At 51.7% G+C, this 11,482-nt stretch overlaps 1 protein-coding gene across 1 annotated transcript in view; it reads right to left on the reverse strand.

Annotated features, from left to right (window-relative positions):
• Positions 1-5,619, reverse strand: part of TMEM181 (transmembrane protein 181) — a 37,422-nt gene extending 31,803 nt beyond the window's left edge. The window contains exon 1 of the mRNA XM_070417397.1: positions 5,459-5,619. Within this exon, the coding sequence (XP_070273498.1) occupies positions 5,459-5,589 (131 nt within the window). The 5' untranslated portion in view covers positions 5,590-5,619. The remainder of the gene's footprint in view (positions 1-5,458) is intronic.
• Between the last annotated feature and the right edge of the window lie 5,863 nt (positions 5,620-11,482).

Here is an 11,482-nt window from a genome sequence, read left to right on the forward strand (position 1 = left end):
TGGTTCAGCGGTACGCAAACTCGAAATGGCTAAAACATGCATCCTGTGCCTGCGTTTACTGCAACGGGTGTGTGAGAACTTGAGTCAGTCCCCGGTGGGAGTGAGTGGGACAACGTGAAATAAGTGGAGAAACAAGCAATGTGGAGCCAATATGCAGGGCCCACCGCTACCTCATTTACAGGGCAGCAGGGTGGGGGGCCAGACCCACAGGCATTGAAGAATTTAGTGTGGTGGCTCCTGGAGGCCGGGCTGAGGGAACTTTGCAAACAAATGGGAGGAGTCAGAATTGAGACCTGAGGACAAGTGGGGACAATTGTGGGGGAAGATCCTAGAGGGAGAAGTGAGGGTCAGGAGTAGGGGTACTTCCTGGGGAGTTGAGCAGGGATAGCGCAAAGACAGGGATGGATATGTCTTGGGGAGCTGACTGTGCTGGCCCCTCACACAGGTGTTTGCTCAGGCCCTCGGACCCTGGCCCGCCCGGGGCCTGTATCTTGCTGCAAATGGAGAACAACAGCACCAGCCCCCCTCGCAGGCCAAGGTGTGGCTAACACTAAGCTGAGATCCGAGTATTCAAGTTTAATGAAATTCTTTGTCTACCTTTGAAATGATGGAGATAGAGAAGCTGGTTCTAAAATCACAGTATCGTCAGGGACACTTATCACTCTTCCAACCAAAACAGAAACGAGGACACAGAGAGAGGTCAGGACTCCAGCTACAGCGGGTTGTCTCCAAGACCTTGAGGACAAGGAGACAAGTTCGCCCGCTGAAACCTGAACAGCCCATCAGCACGGTGGGTCAGGGTGGAAATATGCAGGCTGCCGTCACCAGGAAAGTGGTTCTCTGACCTTAAACCTGACTGTAACCTGACCAGGTGTGTTCATCTGAAACGGGAGGTTGGGCAGCCGGGAAGCGCAGAAACGGGAGAATCAGCCGAGGTGGTCACTGACAGTGGCCACTGAGCTGTGTGGGGGACAGGGCCCTTGGCTCCTGACTCCCCATATTCTTGTCTGCAGAGGAGTGGGTGCACCAGGCTCCCTCCGCCTGATGCTCTAAACATTCCTCACCCTCCTGGGTTCTCCATCCTGGCCAAGACCCAGCTGGGGCAAATGAAATCATAATCCTCCAGGGCAGGGCCTGGGCATTTGTGTTTTAAAAGCTCCCCGGGTGATTCTGATGCATGGCCAGCATTAAGAACCCGTCTCACCAGTTGCCCTGCCCTGATGTGGTGCCACCGGGACTCGTGTTCTCATGGGTCTGCACCGGCCAATTGAGTAAATGCTGTGAAGCCGTCGCTGAAAACAGCTTTTCCTGGACGTGCGGTCTAAGATAGGCTGGTGAGACTGAGGGCCAGCCCCCAGGGCGATGAATTCACCCAGGGGACGAAATGTTGCTTCCGGAAGCCTCTTGGGTGAGGACACCCTGGGTATCACGTCACTGGCCAAGAAAAAGCAAGCCCATCTTCGCTGCTCATGTATTTTGCGAGGTAAAGTAATCACACAAGAAACCACGTATGGTCAGCAAATGGCCAACCACAAATTCGTTGAGAACTGAGCTCTAGGGGGACTCATTTACTGTCCCTCCCCTTTGTTTAACTCTCTACCGTTTGTGACATAGACACAGCCAATTGCCCACCTCGCATCCATTACCCACATCTAGTTCCTAACAGAACCCCCATCTGGTTCAGCCCTGTGCTCCTCCTCCCTTGGTGGAACCAGCTCTACTCTCAGTTCCTGGGCCCCTGGTTTGTGGAAGTCCGATTCCACCCCCTTGCCAGTATGTGCTCAAGAGAGGGCAAGGGCCCGATGTCATCAATGAGACACCGGAGCTAGTTTTCTTTTCAGCTTCCTATTGAAGCATCATAAACATACCGAAAAGTGCACACATCATGCGCACAACCTGGTAAATGCTCACCATTAAATGTACCCGTATAACCGGCACCTAGATTAAGAAGCAGAACATTACCAGCCCCCAGAAGACCCTCTACTGCTCCCTCTCATCCACTGTCCCTCCAGGGTAACCCTACCCTGACTTCTAACAGTGGAGACATTTTGCCTGCTCTATACGTTTTTATTTAAGTGGAATCAAAGTGTAGGTACTCCCTGTGTCTGGCTTCTTTTGCTCACAGGATGTCTGTGAGGCTCATCTTCGTTGTTGTGTGTTGTTTTAAGTTGTTTACTTTTATTGCTGTACTAGAGGCCCATTGCAGGAAGGGTTTCCTGAGGCCGGAGCTCCCTTCTCCGCTGCCTCAGCTCTGCTCCCGTCTCCCCTTCTCCACCACCTCGCTCCCTTCTGCAGCACTTGGCTTCCTTCTATGCTGTCTTCAGTCTTCGCTCAGCGCCTGTGTATGCAAATTAATCGCCATCTTTGTTGGGTTAATTTTCATATCACTCTGATTGGCTGGTGGGTGTAGCGGAGGGATGTTCAATTTGCATGGTTCTCTTTTATTAGTGTAGATAATATTCCATTATGGAACAAGCTGCTTTTACTCATTCTACTGCTGAGTGTTTGGCTGGTTTTAGTTCAGGAATATGACAAATCGTGGTACTATGAACATTTTAGTACCTTTCTTTTTTTAAAAAAAAATTATTTTTACTGATTTCAGAGAGGAAGGGAGAGGGGGAAAGGGATAGAAAATCAATAAGGAGTACCACTGATCGGCTGCCTCCTGCACACCCCCTTCTGGGGATCAAGCCCGCAACCTGCGCATGTGCTCTTGACCCTTCAGTCCACAGGTCAATGCTCTATCCACTGAGCCAAACCAGCAAGGACTGGAAGCATTTCCAGTGTTATCTCCATAAAGTACTTGAGCTTCACAACATCTTTGCTTCATTTTTCCGACGTGCAAATTGATCACCAGTGAAATTCGATATTTTCCCAAGGCAAAGGGCAGAGTTGGGACTGGAAGCCAGGGTTCCATATGCCCAGCCCATGCCTTTCCACCTGCACCCAGCAGGCTCCCCTGTCCCTAGAAGGCAGTACAACTGTCATCTCTCATTTGGTGAAAATGACTGTGAGCCCTCTGACCACATAGCTGCCGGTTTTCAGTGATGCCAGATGATGCAGCTAATATGCAAAGAGCCATGCCAGCTAACAGAGCATTAGCGGCTGTCTCCTTGCTTCGCCCTGTTATGAGGAAACTTGGCTACACGAGGCTAGTCCCTGGGCCTCCAGGGAGAAAAGGACCGGTGCATGTTAATCATAGATCGCTAATGGGAAAGTGAAGATGGTGAGAAGAGTAGGAGCAAAAATTATAGTAGCAAGCTCGCCTTCCAGCCAGCCAGATGCAGGAGCTGTAACTATCAGCTTCTCAACTTAGATGCCCAAGAGTGCTTCTCTGAGCTCTGTAAGGGCGCAGCCCACTGACGGATAGACACGCGCAGTGGAGCCGTGGAAGACAGTTCAGTGACTGTCTCCCCACTACAAAACAGCCTCTGATTCGGCCTAACCGCGCTGCCGGCACGCCACACTGTAGAGCACTCTGCAGCAAGCATTCCCATGGCCGAGGGCAGCATCCTCGGTGCCCCTCCCGCCCACGGCGGAGTTGTCTTCAGGAGCCAACATAAATGAGCTGCTCCTGGAGCAAAGATTCCAGTGCCTGCTGTAGGACAGGCAGCCAAACGGCTAGGGTCACTTTCTCCACCCCAAACCCTTCACTGGCTCCCACAGGAGCTCCATCACACCATCGGTCTGTCCTTCCAGGCCTTTTATGACCTGGCCCTGACATTTCCAACCCCGAGTCCCAACACGCTGGTCTGCAGTCTGTTCTGTGACCACTCCATGTTTTTATGGTCTCAGGGGTTTGCACTTGTCCGCTCTTCTCCTTTCCTCTCCAAGCTCATTGTCTAGTGAGCAACTCATTCTTCAGTTCCCAGTCAATGTCACCTTCTCAGAGAGACTTCCTGACCCCTTCTCTGAGGTAGCACCCATCACGCTGGATCATGGCACGTGGTTCATTCTCTTCCCAGCACTCATAGCCACAGGTCACCACTTGCTTATTACCCTACGCCCCAGGAGAGCAGGTACCCTGTCTGTCTCGCTCACCCCAACACCGAGAACCACAGCAGAACCACAGCAGAGGCTCAATAACTATCAGTGGAATAAATGGCTGAGTGAATAAAGCACAGTACAGTAGTGGGTTAACCAGTGGTGTGGCTTTGTTCTTTCTTCTGCTACCTGCATGAAGACCATTCTGCTATTCACTAACTCCCAAGAAAATAAAATATAGGAAAAATAGAGTGGGGGGGGGGGGGGCTGGGGGGGGAGGGAGAGATTCATGAAAAGGAGATTGGAACGTACGGAAAATAAGATGTGAGACTCTATGGGGTGTAGGTTTTTTTATCCTGTCCCCCAGGACCTGCAATAGAAAGATTTTTGAGGCGCACCCAAAAGCTACACCACATGACATTTAAAACCCCCTCAGATACACTGTTCAGTAACAGACAGTGGATGAGCCCTGGGAAGCCTTGGGCTTCCGGAAAGGCGTGACGGAACTGTGACACCTGTCCTCCGGGTCCGGCGCTGCACCCCTCCCTCCATGCTGGACACTGGCCATCCTTACGCATGCAGTGAGCAAGGTGTGCTTGGAAGCCTCTGGAATCTCTGGTTTTCAGGAACCTCTGGTTCAAGCTTCCCGTTTTCCCGAGGAGGAAGCTTGAAGCGCCGTTAGCAGGCAGCCTTCTCGAGCCGCGGAGCCAGTTCGGGCAAACTCCATCCCGGCTCCAGGCTGCAACCCCTATAGGTCCTTTGGCACCAGGCGCACCAGGGGCGCCAGCCACTGGCAATGGCCACACTTGCCCCCGCAGAACAGCACAGCGCAGGGAGGAAGGGGCGGGCCTCACCAGGGTCTGTGGGCTCACAGCTCTCCCCTGGCTTCAGGAGAGGGATGCAGAGACGAGCACAGAGGAGCCCAAACCCACCGCTCCTGTGGGTGCTGACAGCGGCTCCCCACAGCCTCTTCGCCAGGCGCTGCTCAGCCCGAGGCAGCTGCCCCACCCAGGAGCCCCCGGCCTCAAAGACTCCCACCGCAGCCCTGGGGCCTCGGACCTCAGAGGAGAGGCAAGGCCCTCTCCGCTGGACGCTGAAGGGGAGTGATCACGCCCCCAGACCAGGACTGAGCAGGCGGTGGGGGGCACAGGGGGCGGGAAGCATGACCGGAAGAGAAGGAGAGAGGGAGGAGCGCAGCAGGGACGCAGCCCTTGAGTCCCGTTCTCGGGATGCACGAATCTGGGCTCAGGTTTCTAGGCGCCGGAAAACAGCGCCTCGCCCCTCCCCCGACCTACCCTAGACCCCCAGAATGCGGGCGCCCGCAGCCAGCACCCAAGCACCTGCTGCCCCGGCCCCCACCCAAGCACCTGCTGTCCCTGGAAGGGGCCGCCGGAGCTCAGCCGGTCCGGCAAGGGCGGTGGGGGAGGCCGAGGCCCGGCGCCGCGCCCCTCCCTGCAGGCCCACGCGCCCCTACCTGTAGTAGCGGTCATCCTTGAACGGCGTGAGGTCCTCCTTCAGCTCCCAGTACGCCTCCTGCAGCCGCTTGCACAGGTGCTTGAGCTCGCTGCAGAGCGGAGGCTCGAAGGCCGGGTACTCGGTGTCCATGCCCGCGGCGCCCTCCGGAGCCCAGCCCGGCGCCCCTCCTCCTGCGGCTCCGCCCTTGGTACCGCTTCCTTCGCCCCCTCTCTCTCCCCAGCGCCGGGATCCGGGGCTGCCAGCGCGCCGGGGCGGGACCAAGGAGGAGGAGGGGGAGGAGCAGGCGGCTGGGAGGTGGGGAGGGGGCGCGGAGGGAGGTGGGGCCCGCGTGTTCAGGGAGCCGCCGAGATGACTCGGGGGTGGGGTGGGGATAAGGTCCCCAGAGTGGCCTAAGGAGGGGAGGGTGCCGCGCCCATCAGCCGCGCCCAGGCAGTCGGAGAAGGGGGGCGGTGAGGGACTCCAACCCAAGATCATCTGCCGCCTGGGACAGAAATATGAAGGGCCACTCTCGCCGCTGCTCGTACTGGGAAAGAGGAGAAACTGGCGGTGAGAGCAGAAAGGAAAATGGGGCTGGAGGGCGGGTGGAGAGCCCTTTCTTGCGGGAAAGGTCAAAGGCTGGGGCCGGCTCCCCAGTTCAGCACCACGGACAGCTGCCGGGATGTTCCCCCTCTCCCCTCTTCTTGGGCGCCGCTTGGCCTAATGCAAGAAACACTTAAAATCAAGCCCATTGTGGTTAGGCCACAATAAACATTATTGTTAACGATAAAAGAGTGTTCCCAAATGAGATGTCTCTTCCACACGTTCTGTAGCCACCAAAACAACAACAAAATCTGGGCAAAGCTCAACCTCAGCGTGTAAAATAAACACTCACATCAACACGCCCTTCATGGACGACTTACCCGGAGATGATGTCATCTCCTTCTATGAATTTTTCCAATAATAAGCGGAAATAATAATTATTGGAATTTTTCCAATAATAATCAGCTGTTCCAGGTGATGTTGGTGCATTTCCACCTCAATTCTGGACAAGCTTGTATGCCGGCCTGATCTTGTATCCATTGCAGGAACCTTTTACAAATATACATTTTGGGGGCCAACTTACACTATTGAATCTAAATTACATAACATGGGTCCCAGGAACCTGCAATTTTCAAAGGTCCCCAGGTGAGTCTAATGATCACTCACGTTTAGATAGTGTCAGGTTTCCCACATTTTCTGCTATCTTTACCTGTGGAATAATTTCACTCACTCTTCCTTGCTCTTTATTTTTATGGTCATATTTTATTTATATTTTTATTGATTTCAGAGAGGAAGAAAGAGATAGAAACATCAATGATGGGAGTCATTAATTGGCTACCTCCTGCACCCCCCATCCATGTAGCCATCATCCTTCACCCAACTTCAGTTATTAACATTTTGCCATTCTTGTTTCATCTATTCTACCCACCATTTTTGCTGTTGGGGTATTTTAAAGCAAATCCTAGATATAACATTCCACTCTAATACTTTAGTATGTTTCTCTAATAGTGAACGACTTAAAACATGCAAACAAAATGTGTGGAGGCCACCAAGGTAGGTGCCTACAGGTGAAGACTTGCCCAATCTCAGGTCCTCCTTTGGGAAGCTGACTCCCTCTCCAGTTCAATCTTCTCTGGCAGAACAGACTCAAGGCGTGTGAAGCAGCTGCTGTGAACTCCTGCAGCCAATGGGTGCTCGGTGTTTGTGACAGCTACTCACCCAATGAGAGTCCTTAGGAATGGTCTCGGGAAGTCAAGCTTGCTCAGCAGTTAGCAGCCCTGAAGGTAGGATACATCGGGCAAGGCCCCAAAGTCTTATCCTGTTCTTTTTTCTGCCATGCTGAGCACTTGGCCCTTGGCAGTATTGGGAAACGGAAGTTACAGGGCGAAAGATTTGACACCAAACACGACCTCTACTCAAATCCAGGCATTCGGCCGCACTTTCTAATTCATAGTGGGATTTGGCTGAATGAGACATTGCTTGTGACGAGTGGTCTCGCACATGGTCTTCAATAAGCCCTATTTATGATAGGGATTTTATATACACGGAGACCTCCATGTGCCGGGCATTTGGCACACTCATGGAGTTCACCGTGCAGATGGGACATCCACTGTCACAGGTTCATCCTAGTGAATGTGTGAATACAATGAGGACATGTGCTCCAAAGGAGCGTAACAGGAAACTTGCTCCAGACTGGGGTGAGGGAAGGCTTGGCTGTGGACACGGTCTTGAAGAAGCTCTGAAGGATGAGTTAAAAGTGAAGCAGGGTGGGCAGGGAGATGAGCCTGAGCCAGGCCAGTGAGGTCAGAACTGTGTGGAGAGGGACTGGGTTCTGGAACACATAGTAGCGGCTGGAAGAGTAGGCAGGAGCATGCCGTAATCGGTTTGGCTTAGTGGATAGAGCGTCGGCCTGCGGACTGAAAGGTCCCAGGTTCGATTCCGGTCAAGGGCATGTACCTTGGTTGTGGGCACATCCCCAGTAGGGGGTGTGCAGGAGGCAGCTGATGGATGTTTCTCTCTCATCGATGTTTCTAACTCTCTATCCCTCTCCCTTCCTCTCTGTGAAAAATCAATTATATATATATATATAAAAGAGTAGGCAGGAGCAGGTAAGAGGCTTGGCCTTGGTATAATGATGAGGATGACGATGCATTCTGAGCACTCACATATACTAACTCTTGTAATCCTCAAAAGTCGCCTATAGTCGCCTATTCATTGGCAGTATATCATCCTCATTCTGCAGGTGGGGAACCAGACACAGGGCTGCTGTATACTCTGGCCCCAGTCACCCAGCTAGTGAGGGAGCCACATACCCACAGGCTGGAACTGGAGGTGATGCCTCTCATTATCATGTTCAACCACCATTACAAGTTGTAAAGCTAAGGAATGATATAAAAACAGGGATTTTATTTTTAAAATAATCCCTCTGGTTGCTGAGGAGAGTGTGGACTGGGAAACAAGGAGCAGGAAGAGCAGTTAGGAGGCCCCTGAAGAAGTCTAGGTGAGAGGTGATGAGGGCTTTACCAGGGTCAAGGCAGCTGAGGTGATTAATGGGAGGGATTGAGAGCTCTGGGAGGAGAAAGGGGCGGGACTTGGTGGTGAATTGAGGCAGGGGTCAAGGCTGATTCCTGGTTACCCCGCACAACTGTGAGCCCTTCCACTGGGCTCCAGAACTCTGGGCGTTGAGTGGAGAGGATGAGTGGACCTGGCAGAGAAGGGGCTCAGCAGAGTCTAGTACAGTGATGGTGAACCTATGACACCTCTGACACGCGAACTCATTTTTTTGGTTGATTTTTCTTTGTTAAATGGCATTTAAATATATAAAGTAAATATCAAAAATATGTCTTTGTTTTACTGTGGTTGCAAATATCAAAACATTTCTATATGTGACACGGCACCAGAGTTAAGTTAGGGTTTTTCAAAATGCTGACACGCTGAGCTCAAAAGGTTCGCCATCACTGGTCTGGTAGGTAGGGAACTAGCTGGGACCACTCCCTCCGCGAGGCAGGGCTGTGTCTATTTGTGCATATCCAGATTCCTTGCTCTACAGGCACCTTAGTGATTGGCATATAGTAGACACTCCTTAAATATTTGCCAAATTAATGGGAAAACGACATAACCTGTATCCTGAGCCCAGTAGCTGAGTGAGGTGAGTGGAGCACGGCCCGCCTACGTTAAACACGCCCTACCTGGCCTGCACGCAGTCTGAGCCCGGCTGTGCTGTGCGCTGAAACACCCACATGGCAGCGATGTGCTGGTAACCACCGTCTTCTGACAGCCTCTGGTTAACTGTGCAGGAATCCTGAGAGCTGACTGTTAACCACAGTCACTATTAAACATTAAACTGCATCTTACTGCATATCTCCTCCCAACGCCTCATTCAGCAATATTATGTTGGGTGCTTGAAGCTGTCTCTGGCGGGAATATTCACACCGTGGAAATCAGCAAAAGCCCCAAATTGAGGGCCGATTTACCTTTGTTTATGGTTTCAAGTCTAGACTCTGGACTTAAGCAACAGAGGCAATGTTAATAATACAGTTTAAACTGAAAGTGTACCATGTCTGTAGCCATGACATCATGAAGAGCACCAAAAAAATGAGGAAAATTTCTTTCAGTATTTGAAAACTATTATCCACTGTAGCAACAAAATCACTCATGTCATTAACACGCGGGTAGAGTTCTGCCGTTTCACTGAACATACATCTCTGTTGTTGCACCTCTGTCTTGCTCATAAACATAAATGAAAATATCAACCAATGTTCATGTCAGCTGTAACCACAGGCTGGCTACCGATACATGCGTTTGGCAAATATCAACAAAAACATTCTGTGAGGCTCGATAGGCTATATGGAATCAGAAGGAAGGGTACTGCATATTTATTATTTGTCATCGCGTCCTTTAATCTAACGCCTTTGTGTGCAGACGGATGCATTCCGGGTTTGTGGGTTTCTGGAGAGCTGGTTGTTAAACACTGACCAGCAGCCCTGTGTTCCACCCCTCGCTCCAAGTATTGTTCTCCGAAGGAGGGAGCGTGAGGTGCCCAAATCAGAGAGCGCTGAGGGGGCAGTGCAAGGGCAGGACAGGCTGAGTCATGTCCGTGGGAGGCAGAGAAGTCGGAGTTCCGTGGAGCTGCCATGGAGCTCGGCTTGCAGGCTCGGCAGAGAATGAGATGCCCTGTGAATTTCTGACATGTGGGCTTTAACATTCCGGTGCTGTGAGATCTCCCAAAGGTGTCTGCCACCAGCCTCCCTTCCCCAGGGGCCGAAATCCACCTCCTCCTCAGGGTGGTGTTATGTACAGGTGGGAGGAGAATTCTTATTTAAACCTTTCAAAAGCAGGCGACTTAGTAACTAATAGCACAGCCCTGTCAGGGGTTAGCACATTTCCCTGAACTAATCTCTGTTGGTGAAGAGGCATTGTTCCAACTCTGCCACAGGAACCCCAGCTTCCAGGCCTCCCCTAGAGCCTGCGGGGCGGTTCTGTGCTCCTTGGGGCAAACTAAGGCAAACTATGGAGTGAAAAGGAGGCTTGCAGTAAAGTGTTACTCTGACTGGAATATGAGCTGCAGAGCCTTTCCTGGTGACCTGGCTCACATCACTCCTAGTGGCTCCCGAGGTGTTTTTGCTCTTGTGGTTATTTCGGGATGTGCCCAGTCAGCACGCCCTTTTCCTGCTTGCAAGGTCAGAGTAGAAACTGCGGTGAGATGCAGGTGTCTGGACAGCACTTGTTTCTTCTTGTGCATTAAGGGTATAATTGTGCAATTGTCAGATATTCTTACTGATGTCAATTAATTCATTGTTCGTGGGGGGTAGGCTGGTTTCATTCTTTTGATGACAGAATTCAGGAAAATTGGAAATGTGCTTGTTTAAACTGAGAGACTGAATATACAAATGGACAGTGGCTAGACCAGGGGTGGGCAAACTTTTTGACTCGAGGGCCACAATGGGTTCTTAGACTGGACCGGAGGGCCGGAACAAAAGCATGGATGGAGTGTTTGTGTGAACTAATATAAATTCAAAGTAAACATCATTACATAAAAGGGTACGGTCTTTTTTTTTTTTAGTTTTATTCATTTCAAACGGGCCGGATCCAGCCCGTGGGCCGTAGTTTGCCCACAGCTGGGCCAGACCATATATAAAAATTCCAAGCTACCATCTACTGTCATCAGCCCAGGAAGCCGGCCTGTCAGACTTACAGGAAACCAGACTGCTACCTCTTCCAACAACCCAGGAAGTCAAACAAAAGCTTTGAAAACAATTGGCCCCAAATGACCAGGACATGATTACAAACTGACAGCTTCCCTAATTTTTGTCCCTCCTTGCAACTGAGAACCAACGGAAGAAAGCCAAACAGACGCCCTAACTGACCACAGGGAGGCCCACCGCTGACCAGCTGCCTCCAGTGCCCATGCCCACAGCTCCTCAGGGCACACCTGGGCCAGGCCTCTCTCCTCTAAGAGCTCCCTCTCCTGCCTGCCTTGGAGTCTCTGCCAAACACACATGAT

Source organism: Myotis yumanensis, unplaced genomic scaffold (genome assembly GCF_028538775.1).
Source record: "Myotis yumanensis isolate MYYU_CA2020_CCGP unplaced genomic scaffold, mMyoYum1.0.hap1 SCAF_6, whole genome shotgun sequence".
Taxonomy (NCBI): Eukaryota; Metazoa; Chordata; class Mammalia; order Chiroptera; family Vespertilionidae; genus Myotis; species Myotis yumanensis.